This window comes from Peromyscus maniculatus, chromosome 8 (genome assembly GCF_049852395.1).
Source record: "Peromyscus maniculatus bairdii isolate BWxNUB_F1_BW_parent chromosome 8, HU_Pman_BW_mat_3.1, whole genome shotgun sequence".
Lineage (NCBI taxonomy): Eukaryota > Metazoa > Chordata > Mammalia > Rodentia > Cricetidae > Peromyscus > Peromyscus maniculatus.
This window is the reverse complement of record NC_134859.1, coordinates 84,405,550-84,425,338: the sequence shown is the minus strand read 5'-3', so window position 1 is coordinate 84,425,338 and position 19,789 is coordinate 84,405,550. Positions and strand designations below refer to the sequence as shown.

At 55.2% G+C, this 19,789-nt stretch overlaps 1 protein-coding gene across 7 annotated transcripts in view; it reads right to left on the bottom strand.

Annotated features, from left to right (window-relative positions):
• Arhgap23 (Rho GTPase activating protein 23) overlaps window positions 1-19,789 on the bottom strand; it is a 102,346-nt gene that overhangs the window by 54,720 nt on the left and 27,837 nt on the right. For 5 of the 7 annotated variants that reach the window (XM_076543265.1, XM_076543264.1, XM_016008876.3 and 2 more), the window contains exons 2-6: window positions 7,596-7,757; window positions 4,995-5,028; window positions 3,088-3,183; window positions 2,826-2,904; window positions 2,643-2,697 (exon numbers count right to left, since the gene is read on the bottom strand). In XM_076543265.1, the coding sequence (XP_076399380.1) occupies window positions 2,643-2,697; window positions 2,826-2,904; window positions 3,088-3,183; window positions 4,995-5,028; window positions 7,596-7,757 (426 nt within the window). Of the gene's footprint in view, window positions 1-927; window positions 1,132-2,642; window positions 2,698-2,825; window positions 2,905-3,087; window positions 3,184-4,994; window positions 5,029-7,595; window positions 7,758-11,382; window positions 11,770-19,789 lie in introns of those variants that run through there. The other 2 variants (XM_076543266.1, XM_076543267.1) reach the window with 2 other exon arrangements.

Below are 19,789 nucleotides of genomic sequence, written 5' to 3'. Positions count from 1 at the left end.
GACATCCTGAGTGGATGAGTACATGCTCCAAGGAGAGTCCTGAGGGAGGACAAAGACACTCTCTCTCTCTCTCTCTCTCTCTCTCTCTCTCTCTCTCTCTCTCTCTCTCTCTCTCTCTCTCTTTCTCTCAAGAAATAGCCAGATTTCTCTAAGATTTATAACAAGGACATCCTTTAGCCACAAACATTCCAACAGCTGTTTGCTAGGGGCCTCCCCCATCCTGTCCTCGGCCGCCTACTGTTCCTTTATGTCCAGCAATGCCCACAGCCCCTGGAGGACACTGGGAAATGGGCAGAAATCTGTCAAAGTGGAAGAAGACAGTAGAAAGCTGGCTAAGGGGTGTGTCCAAGGAGGGGTGGGCAGAGGGTGGGCAGCGGCTGGAAGAACCCACTGCCCCTTTAATACAGGGTGGTGTGAGCTGGGCCCCAGGGCTTGAGCCTTGGGGTGAACATGACCACTTCTTGCTCCCCAGTAGCCAGCTTAGAGAAGGGGCTGGACTGGCTAAGGGGCCTTGGGCCACCTCCGGCCACCCCCAGGCCTGGAATTTGGCACGGGCTGCTAAAGCTGACGCTGCATTGCTGAGGAGGGACAGGGCTGGCGCCCAGGCTCAGCCTAAAAAGGAGGCAGCCCCCCAGGGACAGCAGTCCTTGTGTCCCTAGCCCAGCCCAGCGCTAGCTGAGCTGACGGGGACTGTCTCAGGATGAAGAAGCAAAGGGTGGAAGGGTGAGCCCAGACACACACACACTACACCACATCACAGAGACGGCAAGATACACACCCTGACACACACATGCAGCACACACAATGAAATACACAAACAACTACCCCTCCAGTCCCAAACACAAACATCATGTGACAAGGACCAGCTAACCACACCCCCGCACACTCGGCCCCTCCAGCCTGGCATACTGGGCCAGCAACACATACCTCTCCCTCCTGCCATCCTGCCGGCTCCCGGGGCTCCCAGCATCACGATGGTGGGGGCAGCATCCCGCGCCTGCTACCCTGCTGCCTCTCACCGCAGCCCCTGCCCTGCTGATCTGGGTCCCTCAGTCCCCTCAGTCAGCCCTCCCTGAAGCTCCCCCTCTTCCCCACCCGGCTCTCCTTCGGCTGCCTGGCGGTAGGAGGAGGGAGGATGGGTGTGGAGGGGACTTGCCGCGTCGGTGGTGGCGTCAGCAGCTGCCGCCGCCCGATTGGCCTCCAGCCTTGGCTCCCAACCACAGGAATGCCTGGGCCCCACCCTCAGGCTGGCTGGAGATGGCGGGGTAGTGGAAGCTCCCAGATGTTGACATCTGGGGCTGGCAGCCCACTTGGGTCTAAGTCTGGCAGAGTTCAAGGCTGCTGCCCTCGCCACCCCTTGGATCTGAGAGCTGGACTGAGCCCGGGTACCCCAGGGTCATGTCCTGCTGCTCTCTCATAAGTGGCCTCGCCTCAAGTCTGGCACACAGGCAAGCGCTTTAAGACTTGGGGTGAGCCATCCACATCTCTGAGCCTCCATTCTCTCCTCTTCATCTCCAGGAAGAGCAAGGGGACATCTGAGGTCAGGAATGGAGGTTCCCAGGGAGGCATCATGCCAAGTGTGGCCCTGTCATTACAGTGACAGAGCCACAGCCAAAGCCAGCGCAGCAGCGCCGAGCCTCTGGGGCTTGGCCCTCAGCCATCCTCTGAGGGGCAGTGACCTAAGGAACAAGCAAGCTGGCGTCTGCATAGGCTTCAGGAGACCAAGACCAGGGCACTAGGCAACAGGGAGCGTTCCAGGCTCCAGGCGCAGGGCTTTGGCTTTTACTTCACACAGCACATGTGGGACGTGCCTTTTGGGGGGCGGCACCCTCCCTATCATGTTCTGAGTGTGCTGAGGCGCTGGGGGCGATGGGCTCAGAATTTATATCCCCATGTGTCTGACTTTGGGGTCCGGTGCTATCACTGAGCACGGGCGCCTGAGAGGGGCTGCAGCGTGCTGTGACGGTTCTGGGCTGCACTGTGATAGCACGCAGTGTGTGTTTATGTCACGGCAGCACAGAATCCAGATGTGTGCAGCGTTCGTGTTACAAGACCGAGGTGCGAGTGAGGCTGCTGCTATGAGATCTCGCTGTGTGTTACACAGGTGTTGTGGTGCACTGGCCTGGAGAGTGAGCCGTGGTGACAGAAACAGAGAGAGCATCTGTCAGCCTGGGCCTGCAATGCTGTGTCTTCCATGGAGCTGAGTCATACAGCGCTAGGCAAGGGTGAGTGTCCTGATCTATACTGAGTGGCATCTGTGACTGTGAGATGTGTTGAAAGGTGATGCTGGGTGTGTGCATGTATGGACACATCCACAGAGCCACGTTCCCTCAGGCCAAGTGGGTAGGGGGTGCAGGGAGCAGGCATCTCTCACAGGAGCAGACAAGAACATGCCAGGCTGGCAGGGCCCGCTGGGCCACCCTTTCAGATACCCTGGCAGGAATCCTGCCTACCAAGGCCAGCAGCAGCTCCTGCCTCCCTAGCACAGAGCAGCCTGGAGTGTGGCAACAAGCAGCCCCAGCCCAGGGATGGGCCTGGGAGCCCCAGTTGAGCAACAAAAGGCAATTCCCTCCTCTTTTCTCCCACAGGGGCCCAGAAGACCGTGCTGAGCCCAGGCCCTCCATGCAGACCGAGGGACTCACCAGCTGGAGGATGTCCTCATCCTTGGGCATGATGGAGAGCTCCAGGGTGTCATCACTGCAGAGACAGGGAGAGAGTCAAGCCACAGGTGACAGGGTCTGGGGGAGAGGGATCCAGTTGCAGGGCCCAGGTTGGGGGAGGGGAGTCTGCATGCTACCCTGGAAGGAAGAAGGTCGACTGCTCACCTGTTCTGGATCAGCCCTATGACCTGGGAGTATGTCTTCCCAATGACGCTCTCCCCGTTCACCTTCACCAGCCGATCTCCTAGGGACAAGGAGTGGGGCCACATGTCAGAGTCCAAAGCAGAGGGTGGAGGGTACCCCTGCACCAAGCATGAACGACAGTGAGAGGAGAGGAACCTCCTCAGCGTCTGGGTTCAAGAACCCCAACCCAGTTAGAAGGAAAGGGAGCCCCAGAGGAGTGTGTTAAACCACTGGGCAGGCTTACCTGTGCGAAGCCCCGCCCTGTGGGCGGGGCCACCATCCTTCACATTCTTCACAAAGATGGTGTCCATGGGCTCCAGGCGGTGCCGAGGGGAGGGTCCTGGTGGGCATCAGCCAGGTTAGCTGGGGGTGGCTGCTGAAGGCCACACCCATGCACAGCTACACACACAGGACACACACTCAGAGGATGATCACATACAGACACAAGCATGCAATGACCCGCACTTCCACAGGACCTATGCCCACAGCCATGAGCTGAGTCCCTATCCTGTGCTAGAAGCCAGGCTACACAGGATGTGTGGACACACACAGCCTTGCCCTTCCAGAGTTCACCGTCTAGCAGACGTCACATACAATTCACAAGACAATGGAAGGGTGCCATATGGAAGGCCCCTACGGCGCCCACAAGTCAGTTCAGTAGGGAAAGACGTTTGCATGGTCTGAATTCAATCCCTGAAGCCCACATAAAGGTGGAAGGAGAAGCCGGGCGGTGGTGGCACATGTCTTTAATCCCAGCACTCAGGAGGCAGAGGCAGGTGGATTCTCTGTGAGTTCGAAGCCAGCCTGGTCTACAGTGAGTTCCAGGACAGACACCAAAACTACACAGAGAAACCCTGTCTCGAAAAAAAACAAAAACAAAAAACAAAAAAAAAGGTGGAAGGAGAGAGCGAACTCCACCAAGTCGTCCTCTGATCTCTGAACACTCACTCGGCATGGTACACTCTGGCATTAACCGAGCACACACACTGATAATGTTCAGCCCTTATCGGGGCTGGAGAGGTTAAGAGCATTGGCTGCTCTTGCACAGGGCCTGAGTTCGGTTCCCAGCACCCACGTGGCAGCTCACAACTGCCTGTAACTCTAGTTCCAGGGGATCTGATGACCTCTTCTAACATACTCAGGCTCCTGCACACACATGGTGCAGAAACATACTTACACCCAGGCACACACAAAGGTAAAATATTTTTTTAAGTGCACCTATCAAGTCTTGAAGATGCAAGCTGTGGGAGACCTCACGTGTATGGAGAGATGACATCACACAGGACCAAAAAGATACCCAATATGTCTCCTGCCCTTCTTCCTTCTCCAGGGTCAGGGGCTCCAGGCAGAAGCCTGAGAGCCCTGGGATGGGCACAGGATGGATACTAACTCCGTCACGTGCCAACAAGACTCCCCTACTGGAGCCTGTGCTGGGACAGTGGCACGAGAACCCAGGAGAATCATGTCCCCATGGCTGCCCACAGACAGAGGTAGGAAAGCTGCCTATTTGGGGAGTTCAACTTTAAATACTTGGGGAGCTTGAGAGCCAGCAAAGGACCCTTAAGGTAGCAAAGGTAGGCCGGGCTGTGGTGGCACACCCTTTTAATCCCACAATCGGGAACTCTCTGAGTTGAGGCCAACCTGGTCTACAGGGTGAGCTCCAGGACAGCCAAGGCTGCACAGAGAAACCCTGTCTCGAAAACAAACAAACAAAAAGACAGCAAAGGTGACAATTAGGCGAGCTAGGCTCACTTTAAGACACGCCTTAGGGCCTCACTATTCCTTCCGGGACCTCACTGTCCACTCACAAAATGAACCCATGCTTAGTACGCCCCAACCCTGATCCACAGGCCCTGTTGCCTTAGCCTAGACTTTTTTTTCTTGGAGAAAGTAGTGGGAGGGGTGGGACCAGATGGGGATCTGTCACCCAGAGTACTCAGAATCAGATGGCTGTGGGAGGGACAGGCCCATAGGAAGACACCGTGAGAGGGAAAAAACGGGAGGGAGAACAGAATGAGGAGGAGATGCCTGGAGCCAGCTTAGCCAGGAACAGAGAGGAGAAAGACTAGACGGGGACAAGAAGAGGGTGGGGCCCACTGGGTGCCAGGGGAGAGACTGAAGCCCGGCCCCACCCCAGCTCCACCCCCTTACCTCCTCCTCGGCCTCGGCCTCCATTCTCTTCCTCCTGCAGGGAACAGAGAGATGGGTGTGGCACCTGTGCAGCCCCAGCCGCAGCAGCAGCATGCTGCACCCCAGCAGCCCTGCGGAGCCAGCCCCACTCCAACCCTTGTCTCCTTCCAACTAGCCAACAGCAAGGAGACGGGAGAGTTGTCAGAGCAGTCCCGGGTCCGAACAAGTATCCCAGCAATACATACACCCTATTCTCAGACCTGTCAATCCCACCACACCAGCATCCCAGGCTTCCAAGAACATCCATTCTACCAGGGATCCAGGCCCTCTTCCCCTAGGGAGGCTGCAGCCCAGGGGAGGAGGTCCCCATCACACAGGCAGAGGAGCCAGGAGGACAAAGATAAGGAGCCTGAAAGTGTAAACAGGGCTATCTCTCTCGAAGAATGGGCTGGGAGGTCCGATTAGCAAGGGGGAGGGGTGCACACTGGGGGCTGGATGTGCTGAGCCAACAGCAGCAATAGCAGAAGTCAGACTACAGCATTCTGGTCTGCAGGGGGAGAAGAGGGGCCAGGAAAAGTTTTCTGATAAGCAGAAGTGGGTGTCAGGCAAGGAGCAGGATTCTTGCAGCTACCTGCAGGGGTGAGGGTCGGCTGCTGGGAGGGCGGGGTCCATCTTGGGGAAGGTATTGGCATTGGGGAAGAACCAGAAGAAGGACAGAGACAGGCTGAGCCAACGACTATAACATCTCAGAGTTGACAGGACCTTAAGGGTCATACTTCTGTGTCCCGTTCTCCCCCACCCCCACCCCCCGGTTCAGCAGCAGGACCAGGACCCAAACTCAGGACTCACTGGTGGCCCAGTCAGGTCAAGGTGGGCCAGGAAAGTGTCGGAGTGCTGTTGGAGCCCGGGCCTCTGCCCAGCTCCCCGTGGGAGGTGCATGCCCACTGATATGAGCTGACAGCACTGGCAGCGGGTGGCAGAGGCAGACAGATGCATTTAGACAGCTCAGCTCACTGCAGGCTCCCAGGCAGAGCACTCTGGCCTCCTACTGCCTCAGGAGGAGAGCTTCTCTCAGGCCGGGGCAGGTTCTAGAAAGGGAGGGAGCCATCCTGGCTTGTCTTGCCCCAGAGTTGGCCAGTGGCCCACGAGAAAGAGAGGCCACCATGCTAGACCTCGGTCTCTGTCACAGCCCCTTCTCCACAGTGTCCTGAGAGAAGGTGGCAGGAGCTAGAAAGGAGGAAAGGAAGGAGGAGGGCTTCCAGGAGAGTCGGGGTTGGTGCCCTTGGTCACTTGACGCTTAGGCATGACATGATGGTCCTGGTGTCAAAGTGTGAAAGCCATAAAGCATGTGACAGACATGTACATACACCACAAACCTACAGACACCACACACACACACACACACACAGGCATACACACACACACACACACACACACACACACACACGATACACACAGACATACAGAGAAACCTAATGCTTTGGTATGGGGCAGGTGGGGTCAAGGTACCCAAGCGATAATCCCCCAACAGTTGTGCAGGTTGATCCAGCCTTGGGGGCAGGAGAGAGAGGGGTTCATAACTTTTATAGAAATCTGTCTCCTCTGCAGGAAGAGAAGTTGGGAACCCGATTGCTGCCTGGTTACCCGCCTGTCTTCCACACTCTTTGCTTTCAGGGACCCTCTCTCCAGCTGGTGCCCTGTTTGGATCTATGATTCAGAGAGCCTCGGGCGTCTGTATTAGGGCTGGAAAGCTCTTAGGGATCAAGGCCCTCAGGAGAACTCAGTCACAGAGGGATGAGATGGCACTAAATCCACAATGACCAAATCCACAACACAGGATTGAGTTAGGATTAAGAGTCGGGGCCCTAGACCCCTCCCCCAGGACTCTTTCCAGGAAATAAGGGGGAGGTGTCCCTGACCCCTCAGCCAGGGGATGGAAAGAGCTGACCCAGGTCAAGATCCAGTGGACAAGCGAACAAGGAGCCCGTTACCCAAAATGAGCATTCCCTTTCCAGAGACTGCACGCGTGTGCGAGTGTGTGTATGTGTGTGTGTCTGTGTGTCTGTGTGTGTCTGTATGTCTGTGTGTCTGTGTGTGTGTGTGTGTCTGTGTGTGTGTCTGTGTGTGTCTGTGTGTCTGTGTGTGTGTCTGTGTGTGTGTGTCTGTATGTCTGTGTGTGTGTCTGTGTGTGTATGTCTGTGTGTGTGTGTCTCTGTGTGTGTCTGTATGTCTGTGTGTGTGTGTCTCTGTGTGTGTCTGTATGTCTGTGTGTGTGTCTATATGTCTCTGTGTGTGTGTGTCTGTGTGTGTGTTGCACATGCGCATGCAGCCCTGCACGTACTGACTTCTCACCTCTGCATCCCCTTGTCAAGACCCATTCCAGAAAAGTTAGGGACTTTGTCCACAGTCAGGAGTCCTAGGCACAGCGGGCGCTGCGTCCCTACAGCTCTCCTCTTACACAGTTCAGAAGGGAGCCAGGCTGGACGCCTCGAGGGACTCCTCTGACAGGCCACTAGGATAGGCCAACCAGCTTTTCTCTCCCATCAAGCTCCCCGCGTGCCCCCCATCCCCTCTGCCCCTACAGAGTGGCCGGGACTGGCAGGCTGGACGACGACGACGTACCTTCAGGCTGCAGTGAATGGCTGACTCGGGCGGGTACACGATGAAGTGACGCAGGGTGAAGCCAAAGCCGTCCTGCAGACTTTTGCGCAGCAGCAGTGTCCTCGGCCCCTGCCAGGGGAGGGGGCGCCGAGAAGAGCACCCATCTCGTGGGCCCAGGGGAAGCTGCAGGAGCACAGGGAGACAGACGGATGAACATCGTACAGCCTACGGTATAGCCTATGCGCATGGCTCCGCACCTGCCTCCAGCTGCCCAGGAGCCGAGGACCTGACGGGGACCACCAACAGCCATGGCCACGGCCACTGCCACAGCCACTGCCACAGCCACTGCCACAGCGTCCAGGTCCCTCCTGGGCCCTGACCCTGTCACCCAACCCTTCCTCTCTCACTCTTGGAAGCCTGACAGCTTCTTCCCTCTGAGTTTCTCCTTCAGTCTCCTCATGGCCTCCCTGGAAACTGAGCCAGTACACACTTACTGTGTGCCAGACACTGCACACACAGCTTTTCTGCACAGGAAGTTGTGCATAAAACTATTGCACATCCTCACACATACACTGACATGCATGAACACACTCAAACATACATACAACATATGGAGACATACCACAAATAGGAACACCAACAAATGTGTACACATAAGCTAGACAGTGGTGGCGCACGCCTTTAATCCCAGCACTCAGGAGGCAGAGGCAGGCGGATCTCTGAGTTCAAGGCCAGCCTGGGCTACAGAGTGAGTTTCAGGATAGCCAAGGCTATATGGAGAAACTCTGTCCCGAAAAACCAAAAATAAACAAATAAATAAATGATAAAATAAAAAATAATAATAAATGTGCATACAGGCAGACTCACAGAACCATATGTATGCACCATGTAGGCACACTGGCATGAGCACAGGTACACATAACCAGTCTTGCATACATGCAGAGCACAGAGCCACATGTCTGCACAGACTGGCACAAAAATGCACTCTCCAACAGCGTGGGATCAAAAGCCCCAACTGGACACCAGGCCACCAAAGGGACTTGCTGAGGTTGCAGAGCTTAGCCCAGAGGCCAGGCGGGTTCACCGGAAAGGCAGATGGCAGATACTGCCCTCTGTCCATCCTGCCAGAATGCTTGGGATTCCCCTGGATGTCATGGCAGTTTATCCAAAGACAAAGAGTTGAGGGGGCCAAGTAGGACCATATCTGGAGCAGGAGGCAAGAGACGACAGACAGAGAAGACTGTCTTGAGTGTCTTTGGACACGCAGATAAACAGCCAGTAACGAGTATGAGATAAATTGTATGCAGAGAGGCTGACAGAAGAGACTGGTGCCGGGCGACAGGCCGAGAGAAAAGCAAGAAGCCTTCAGCAAAGCCTCAGACCCCCCCGAGCCATTGGGCAGCCTGAGCTAGCGTTTGCCTCTGATCCAAAGCCCTCAGGATGCCAAAAGCTTCCCCTCAGCTCTCCTTCCACAGGCCTCCACCCTTGCTCCTCCTTGGCCCCCGCAGGAACCTGAAGAGATGAAAGGCCCAGGTGGTATGGACCGTGGAAGTCCATCAGACCTGCTGTAAGGAGCGCCTTCGCATGGGAAGCTGCCCTTCGGCTGGCTGGAGAAAGCTCACAAACACCTGACCGCACAGGGATGCTAAGAGGCCCCGCTGAGAACCTGTCCACCCCTGCTCACCTAGTTAACAGAGGGAGAGCATGTGAGCATGCTCAGCCTGGAGGCTTAGCTGCCATCCAGCAGGTTTAGGAGAGAGCGCAGATTCTCAAATCCCAAATAAATAAAAGAAAAACGAGATCGACACACTACGTTTACGGACTGTAGTCTCAGGGAACAGAACCAGGTGGAAGACAGAAAACAGCTGAATGAGGCTCCAGAAAAGGAGACATTCCACAGACTGAAAAACTATAAGGGTTAGGTCATGAGCTCTCCATTCCCAGAAGGGTCCAAGCAAGACCTAGACTACTCCTGGTCCCAGTCCTTAGCAGGGACCCAATGATGTCCCCTCAGCCCCATCTACTTGTGGTTACACCCTGGCCTCTTCCATGAGCCCTACATTCATAGGGTTCAAGGGGCCTGGAGAACATTCACTGGAAATTCCTTGAGATTTGAACACACCCCTCCCTGATTTCCCTGATAGGAAAGATGATCTCATGGGCCCCCAGTGCCCCTCCCACAGAACCCCTGTTCCCCTCTAGTGCGGGCTGCCCTCCTTCCCACTCCCACCCAGGCTCAGAGCTGAGGGTGTTTGCAGGGCCCATTGTTTTGCTGGTGCTCTGGATTAAGGTTTAAGCCACCAGCTGCCCCAGTGATGTGAAGCGGCTGGGACAGGTCCCCACATGTTCCCCTCCCCTCCCCCTACACACACACATCCTGCCAGCTGCCTGGGGGTGCCACTCCCTGAGGGGACCTGCCTGTAATCCAGGACAGTGGGTATGTCTTCCTCCCACTGGTCTCTCCTCAGCCAGCGCAACAGCTCCCCCTTCTCACTTATCCAAGCCTCCCCACTTCCTCTGTCTTTCCTTCCAGGTCCAGTCTCTTACTTCTTCCAATTAGTCTCTTGAGAATGTCAGTGCCGCCCCCCCCCCCCCCCCCGCCGCCACACACACACACACACACACACACACACACACACACACACACACCCCTATCAGAAGAGGTGACTCCACAGGCCCAGTCAGGGCTGGCTGCTCCCCTGTGGGAAGTCCTTTCAGACTTAGCCTCAATCCCTCATGTTACCTTTTATGCGGGTTTCTCCCCTCTGACAACACTGAGTCTAGTTTTCCTCTTGAGGGCGAGAGGTGCACAATACAGAAGGAGAGAGAGAGAGAGAGAGAGAGAGAGAGAGAGAGAGAGAGAGAGAGAGAGAGAGAGAGAGAGAGAGATCCAGCATTGAGAGCTCAGCTCCCCTAACTGTCTCTCTGACACAGGCCCACAGACAGGGCACAGAGAGGGGCCACAGGCATTGTTGATTAAGCCCTCCTGGCTGGAATCTATTTGTAATCACTCTCACCCTCTTGTCTGAAAATAAAGAGACATCCAGAAACACCAACTGTTGTTTAAAAAAAAGGGGGGGGGGGCAACAGCCCAGGGAACACATCAGGCAGAGGTGGCCACTCGATGGATTGGTCACATCAGTATGATCCCCCACCTCCACCCCCGCCCCAGCCTACCCTAGCATAAAGAGGTCATTGCAGAGAACACAGTATTGAGGCTGGGCATGGCGCCCACTGTGACTCACGCCTACCAGCCCGGCAGATCCCGAACATCAGAAATACTGCCCCCAGCTCGGCCACTGCCCGCCCTGGAAATCACCCGCTGCCTGCTGGGGGCCATTCTGTCACCTCAGCTTCCTCTGGCCACTAAGAAACCCTTATGTGCCTCTGTGTCAGCGTCTCTGCTGGTAGGAAAGAAGACAGGAAGACAGAGTGGCACCCACTGTTCGGGTTAGTGACCCTATGCCCAGCTCTTACTGGGTCTCTGCCAGTCTAGATTCCTAGATATGCCAGCGACTCCTCCAGTCATCAGCCCCCATTCCATCCTTCCACTGCCTATAAAGCAGGAGTACTGAGTCCACAGGTACCATTACCCAAACTCCAGGTTCCATCCATTGCCCTCGGGGAAAACTCCCACACAAACGCTGCCACCTCACCCTGACTCTCAACCTTCTCACGCACACACTCCCCACTGCAAGGATGTCCGCCTGGGAATGGAGGACGCTCTGAGCTCGAGAGGGGGTAACCTGAGCGCTCACAGCCCCTGACATCCAGCTCCCGCCCGGCTCCAAAGCTGTTTGTTGCTCACCCTTGCCGGACGCAGCCCGGGTGCTCGGCAGTCGCTGTGGCTCAGACAGGGCAGCCAGAGGCAGCGCGGCTCCGGGGCGCTGCAGTCCACGCCGACGGCGCGCTCCCAGCGCCAGCCCCCGACGCCCGCGCGCTCCACGCGCCAAACGGCGCTGCCCACCAGCGCGGCCTGCGGGGACCCCCGAGTGCGGCCACAGTCGCGGCCCCGGCGCGCACCGGGCCTGGCTTCTGGAGGGGGACGCGCCGTGCGGGACTCGGCGGCTCGGCGCCCGGCGGGGGACGTCCTCGGACCCCCGCGCGGCAGGCGGAGCCCAGGGGTTCCAGTCCGCCCCCCAGAGCCGCGGGCTCGAGGCCCCGAGGCCCCGAGGGGGCGGCCGGCCCGCGCGGACGGTGGCAGGACGGCTGGAGCGGGGCCGCGCCTCCCGCGCCGCCCGGGTGAAGGCGCCCGCCAGAGCCGGGCAGGGACACGCCGGCAAGTCGTTGGGACAGACGCCTCCCCCTCCGGGGCGGCCCCGGCGCCGCGCCAGCTCACCCTCCGCCCCACGCCAGAGGCTTCGAGCGGTCCCTGCTCAGGCACAGCACACACCGACGACACCATGCAAACACAAGGATTCACACTGCCGGGCGATCACACTGTGTGCCCACTGGCTTCACGTTCCTGCAGAAACATGTTCTAGCTGTGTGCCTCACAGCATCCCGTCCACTTGTTCCCCGGGGACACGCTTGTCCTCACAGACCTCAGTGTGGATATCACGCCTTTGGACATCCTCCCATGCAAACATCCCTACCCCACGGGGAACACATGTAAGCACAGCCTTTGAAGGTGTGCCAGACCCTTACAGCCCCCACAGAGATGCCCATTTCACCACATACAAGCAGGCTGGTGACAAGCGCATACCGCTCAGCACTGCTTGCCTCGGGACACTGTGCTCTTCGAGCGGCATGCACACTGCCAGCCCAGGGTGAGGTGTGACAGAGTGTAAGATGCACCCTCAGGCTACAGAGACCCCACTCCGGTCTCCCAAAGGAAGCATGTTCATTCCTCTTCCCCAGGACCCTTGCCCATGAACCCTGGCGTCACCAAGCTGAGAGGAGGCTCCAAGATGTTCACTCCGCCTCTGCCACCTCCAGAATGTGAGTGAGATGGGACTCTGGCTCTCCAGGTCCCATCCTTTGCCTCAGCAGAGGCAGGGAGGCAATGGGCCTGGCTGGTCTGTATTCTCCACTGTCCTTCACACCCCGTTCATGAAGGCATTTGTCACTACAATCCGGCTATAGAACAGTTTGTGCACAGAGAGGGAAATGCCCAGCAGAAGGGGACACAGGCCCAGAGCCCACCTAAGGGGGAGGGAGAGCCACAGGGCTGGCTGGCTTGCAAACACTCATCTGGCCAGCCACTGTCCTCACTTGCCAGGAGGGTGGCTCATGTGAGAGGTAGCTACAGAAAGGCACAGAGGAGGAGGAAGGGAGAGAGAGAGGGAGCGGGTGGGCAGGATGGCGGGAAGGAAGAACAGAGGAGGAAGGGTGAGGGTGAGGCCCGGGGGGGGGGGGGGGAGCGAGTCAGTCAGGGAATGGTTTTGTTCTTCTGTTTCCTGTTTGCTGCTTGTGGGGCCCATGCAGGAGCTGGACCCCCACCTCCACCCTGCGGAAGCCCAACGGGAAGAGCAAGGCTGCCATGAGCTGAGTCAGGACTCAGGGAGAGCAGGAAAGGACCAGTCAGGGACAGCGGGGCAGCCAGGGACAGTGAAACTGACCTGCATGTCTCCCAGTGGAGAACTCTGGATCTGACCATCCTGCTCTGCCCACCTTGTCACTTCCTCCCCAAAGCTGTACCTTCATAGACCAGGTGGCCATCCGCCAAGATGTCCTCAGCCATGTTGACTCTGGGGCCCAAAGTAGAGGGCAGACACAAAGATGTCCTTGACTCCATCAGGCCTCTTCACTAAGTCCTTCCAGGGGCCTAACTGCCACCTTACGTAGCCCTACCTGTCCTGGAACTTGAGACATAGACCAGGATAGCCCTGATCTGCCTGCCTCTGCTTCCGCCACCCTGTCAGACTTTTTTTTTAGGTATTTATGTGTGTGTTCATGAGGGCATGCATGCCACTTCCCTAGGGAGGTCAGAGGGAAATCTCCAGTGTAAGCCTTCGCATTCATTCCCCTTTGTGGCTTCTACATAGACTCCGAGGGTTGGGACCCAAATACCAGACTTGTGTGGCTTCTACATAGACTCCGAGGGTTGGGACCCAAATACCAGACTTGTGTGGCTGGCACCTTTCCGTGCTAAGCCATCTCCCCAGCCGCCAACTGCCTTTTTAACCTTGCTGCAAGCCCAGGCCTTACATTTAAGTAAAGGGTTTCTTCATTCTTTTCACCCCATGGGCCTCTCACAGCTGACCAATGATGAGGGTCTGATTGAGACTTGGAGTGGTCTGGGTGCTATAGGGAAGGCAGAGGCATGTGACATTGTGTCCAGGCCTACAGAGACCTTGAAAGAGACCAGAATCTCCGAGGTCCACTTTCTGTCTTTTAACCTGGCAGACTTGGAGAAGGCTGCCTCAGAAGAGAGACAAGTGGGGCGGACGGGTGTGTGGAGCACACAGCGGGGCCTCAAAGGTGGGCCACAGCTAGAAATGATCTTCCAGCCTGGGGAGCCAGCTCTCCTGTTTCCTCTGGGAAAGGAATGTGGGGTGGGCCCCAGAGCCCAAGGGGGAGGGGCAAGCCTGGGAAATACCAGGCGTTGCTGAGATTCTATTCCAAGCCTTCCTGCCCAGTGTCCTCCCCCCACACCCTGCCCGCTTCCTCCCCCACTGCCGGAATCACGCACCCGCCAGCCCCTCCCAGCCCCCTAAGTGGACCAGCTGGCAAAATCTATTCCACTTATCTTCCTAAGGGTCCCTGCCCAGGGGCTCAGGACAGCACCCCTAAGGAAGGGCACCCAGAATTCTAAAAACTACTTCTAACTGTGACCCTTCTCTTAGTGCTAGATATCCACGATGGATTTTTTTTGGGGGGAGGGGGCACAGGATATTACTATGTGGCCTTGGTGGCATAGAACTCTGTATACAGCCCAGGCTGGCCTTGAACTCACAGTAATCCCTCTGCCTCAGCCTCCTGAATGTTGGTATTACAGGCATTTCTAACCATTCCTGGTTCAGAAAGGGTTCTTAGTACTTTATTCACTTTTTTGAAGACAGGGTTTCAAGGCTGGCCTTGAACTCTCTGTATAGCTGAGGGTACCCTTGAGTTCCTGAGTCTCCTGCCTCCACCTCTCAGAGTACTGGGATTATAGATGTGCGCCACCATACCTGGCTCCCATTTTTAAAAAAGACTTATTTTTATTTATTATTTTTTAAATTATATGTGTGCCCTGGGAGGACTGGATAATACAGACAGTTGTAAGCCACCACATGGGTTCTGGGAAACAAACTCAAGTCCTCTTGCTGGAGAGACTCTGCTCTTAGCCACTGACCATCTTTCTACCCCCCACCCCCCACCCCAAAACACACACTTTTCTTTTGAGACAGGGTCTCAATATATGGCCCTAACTGGCTTGGAATTCATTTTGTAGAGTAGGCTAGCATTGAATTCACAGAGATCCACTTGCCTCTGCTTTCTGAGTGCTGGGATTAAAGGTGTGTGGCACCATGCCTACCCCGCGCCAATTTTTTTAATTATAATGACACTCAAGAGGGCAAGGACAGAGAAAGGGAAGCCTCACTGGTGTGTCGCGCAGCTGTAGCCCAGGGCTGGCCCCACCCTCAAACCCCTCTACATTACCTTCTGGGTTATCCATTCAACCACCACACCTAGAGTGGTGTCTTGGGCCAGGGTGAGACCCTCTTATAAACTTAAGGTGCACACAGTCCCGGCTAGCAGGGCCCTTCCGTCAGGAGTGTCTCCCAGCTCTTGAGGCCTCCGGGGTTCCCCAGCTCCAGACTCGGGTCCAGCCAGCTGCTCTCACTGCCACTGGTCAGGCAGTCCTCACACACAAAGGGGGCTCCTTACATGACATCAGGGGCCTGGACTTCTGAGATGGGCAGTCATGGGCTCCCAAGCTAGCCCTCCAGGAGAGGAGGGCTGAGAGCAGAGGAACGGAAGCCTGTATAACCTAAGCCTGGTCACCAGGAACCAGGGAAAGGGAGGAGAGCTGTCCCGGAGCCCAAGGGTCAGGGACAGAAGGAGGGAAGCTGATAGCGTTCGGAGCCTGCAGCTCAGGAAGCCAGGGACAGGGCTCAAGGTCAGCCCCGCCTGCTCTTCCTTCCTCGGCCTGCTCAGTGCCTCCTCCCAGACCTTAGGTCCCAAACCACAGGTGACCAACAAGCGCCCCCCCCTCCCCAACCATCCATCTGGTCTCTTACACCACCAAACACAGACCCAAAGCCACCGGAGACCTCACACACAGGGACAAAGCCACAGTCGGGCTATCCTAGGCATGTGGGCATGTGATAAACAATGCCGGCCCACTGGCCTCGGCTCCTCCCCCAGGGTAGTGCCTCCCGGTCCTCCTCCACCCTTTAGCCCCATTCACATCCCAGCTCCCAGCTTCAATAGAGCAGAGGCCCCCTCCTGACATGCCCTAACAGGCCAAGTTGACAAGCAGGCCGGGCAAGCCCAGCCCAGCGCCCCCACTGACATACCAGCAGCGGCTGGGACCCCGGCTGCTCTAGACAGCTTGGACGAGGTGACCCAAAGGCCTCCCCCACCCATGCTGTCCTTCTCAGACCCTGTGCCCAGGGTTGGGGTGGTCTGTGGACACGCCATCACGGCCTGCCCCTCTCAAAGTGGGTCACAGCCAAGGAAGAAGAGGGCTGGGGCAGGGGGCAGAGAAGGGTTTTCTATGCCTGGCATCCAATCTGTTCAGGAGAGAGAGGGACAATCCCAGACAAGGGTCAGCACATGAGCCCGGAGTCCTCAGTGATAAAATGGAGGTGGATAGAAACTTTCACCCAAAGGATGTTGGGAAAAATAAGTCAACTAAAGAAAGTCACGGGGGTTGGGGATTTAGCTCAGTGGTAGAGTGCTTGCCTAGCAAGCACAAGGCCCTGGGTTCGGTCCTCAGCTTCGACAAAAAAATAAAAATAAAAAAAATAAAGAAAGTCACTGGGCAGTGGTGGCACACGCCTTTAATCCCAGCACTCGGGAGGTAGAGGCAGGTGGATCTCCGTGAGTTCGAGACCAGCCTGGGCTACAGAGTGAGTTCCAGGGCATGGTGCAAAGCTACACAGAGAAGCCTTGTCTCAAAAAAAAAAAAAGTCTTAGTTGGGTGTGATAGTACATGCCTGTAACCTCAACACTGGGAAGGCTGGAGGACAGTGTGGGGCTAGCCTGATCTATACAGTGAATCCCAGGCCACACACGCCTATACAGTGAGACAATTAAAAAAAAAAAGTCTCAGTAGGGGTCCAGAGCACACAGTAGGAGTTTGCAAATTTAAGTTTTTGGATAACCAGACATGTAGATACTCAGCTAAGTTTGTACAAAACATCGTGATACAGCACACGTTTTCAGAGCTGGACACTCAGCCGCACACAGTGGCACCATGGCCCCTCCCACAGCTGACCCAGCCTTTTGGTTTGTTTGAGACAGGGTTTCTCTGTGTAGCTTTGCGCCTTTCATGGAGCTCACTTGGTAGCCCAGGCTGGCCTCGAACTCACAGAGATCCACCTGTCTCTGCCTCCCAAGTGCTGAGATTAAAGACATGTGCCACCGCTCCCCACCACCTCCACCACCCCAAGCTGACCTGATGCTTTTATGGGCTGAGAAACACTGCCTTCCCTCAGCGGGGAAGAGAGGCCCACAGACCTGGCTTACTAGGCCCTTTGGGAATGGGCACCATGAGTCCCCAAGTGAAGGCTGCTCCCAGCAGATGTGGAGCGCAGAAAAGGTGCCAGGCTGGCAGGACTACCAGCCAGCGGGAGAGCCATTTCCAGCCTCAGTGACGCCAAGGGAGAGGGGCCCAAAGACAAAGTCTTTGCTCATGGTGGGAAATGAGCACTTACAAAAGAGGGTGAGCCTGGAGTCGGCCACAAAGTAAACACCCGGGCCATTGCCAAGGCAACCACAGGCAGTGTGGGATAGGGCCCACACCGTCCCCTCCACCCTCATCCACTCCACCCAGATGCCCCTTGGCTGTCTGAGGTCTTCTGGGTGTCCTCTCCGGCTATGCCTCCTTGAATCAAACGGGCAGCTCCCTGAGAGTGAGGACTTGTTGCCTCGCAGCAATGTCGGGGTCTCTGGAAGACCAGGCCAGCATCTATCTGTCCTCGGGGTACCTCTGCAGCCTCCCTAAGAATGAGGGTCATTGTTTTTCAGAAATGGATTTGCCCTAGAGAGCCTCTGTCCAGGGTAGACTTTCAGAAAATACTAGGCTGGCATGAGAGTTCAGGCAGTCAAGTGCCCACCTTCAAACATGAGGACCCAAGTTCAAGCCTAAAGAACTTCAAAAAAAAGAGTCCAGATGTGGCAGTGTGTGCTCATAATCCCAGTGCCGGGGAAGGCAGAGACAAATGGATCCCTGGGGTTTGCTGGCCAGATGGCCCTAGCCTACCTGTTGAACTCCAGGGAAAGGAGAGATCCTGTCTCTAGACACTTGCTGTTCTTGCAAAGGACTTCAGTTCAGCTCCCACCAGCCACAAGGTGGCTCACCAGTTCCAATTCAGGATCTGACATCCTCTCTGGCATCCATGGTCACCAGGCAGACATGTGGTGCACATAACAATACCATGAAATAAGCTGTCCTGGAACTCACTCTGTAGACATGGACAGGCTGGCCTCAAACTCAGAGATCCACCTGCCTGTGTTTCCCAAGGGCTGGGACCAAAGGAGTGCATCATCATACCTAGCAAATAAATAAATCTTTTAAAATAAAACAATTTAAAAAAATGACTAGGTATACAGTGACCAAGAAATGGTAGCCAGAAGTTGTCATCCAGACTCTACACAAATGCACACACGTGTGCCTAGATACACACACACACATTTTACAACAGGAATGTTATGCCAGCATTCAAGAGGTAAAAACAGGGAGATCACCGGGCGATGGTGGCCCACGCCTTTAATCCCAGCACTTGGGAGGCAGAGCCAGGCAGATCTCTGTGAGTTCGAGGCCAGCCTGGGCTACAGAGTGAGTTTCAGGAAAGGTGCAAAGCTACACAGAGAAACCCTGTCTCAAAAAAAAAAAAAAAAAAAAAAACAACAGGGAGATCAGAAGTTCAAGTTTATCCTCAGTTACATGATGAGTTTGAGGCCAACTTCTGGTACTTGAGATTCTGTGAGCATGGGGCAGGGGAGGAAGAGGATTGTTTGGATGTTAAGAAAGGATGTGAGGAGCTGGAGTGATGGCTCAGTGGTTAAGAGCACCAACTGCTCGACCAGAGGTCCTGGGTTCAATCCCAGCACCCACATGGCAACTCACAACTGTCTGTAACTCCAAGATCTGACACCCTCACACAGACATACATGCGAGCAAAACACCAATGCACATAAAATAAAGATAAATAAATTGTTAAAAAAAAAAAAAAAAGAGCCAGGCAGTGGTGGCAGGTGGATCTTTGTGAGTTCGAGGCCAGCCTGGTCTACAGAGTGAGATCCAGGAAAGGCACAAAGCTACACAGAGAAACCCTGTCTCAAAAAACCAAAAAAAAAAGGATGTAGGGAAATTGAAATAGAGGGTGTATATATATATATATATATATATATATATATATATATATATATATATATATAATGTGTGTGTGTTATATATTATATATACAATGCAGCTGATGTGGGGAACAGTATGGAGCTTCCATCAAAATTTCAATCTAGAATTACCATATGACCCAGGAATTCCACTTCTGAGTACAAACTCAAAAGCACAGAAAACACTATCTGTAGTCACATGCTCACAACGCTATTCTTGGCCAGGCATGGTAGCATACGGCACTTTATTTATTTATTTATTTATTTATTTATTTATTTATTTATTTATTTATTTTTGGTTTTTCGAGACAGGGTTTCTCTGTGTAGCTTTGAGCCTTTCGTGGGACTCACTTGGTAGCCCAGGCTGGCCTCGAACTCACAGAGATCCGCCTGGCTCTGCCTCCCAAGTGCTGGGATTAAAGGTATGCGCCACCACCGCCCAGCGAAAGAAGAGATTCTTATGAAGTACATTTATATGTCATGCTTAGATTCATAGAGATAGGAAGTAGAATGGTGGCTGCCGGGGACTTTCTAGTGGAGACTAGAAACTTACCGCTTTAATAATTACAGAGCTACAGTTTGAGATGGATGGTGGTGACAGGCCAGTGGTGGCGGGGACAATGTAAAGTCACTAATGTCACAGAGCTTACACTCAAAAATGGTTTTGTGAGGACTGTAGACAGCCTAGCAGTTAGAAGTGTCCACTGCCTTCCAGAGGCCCAGGT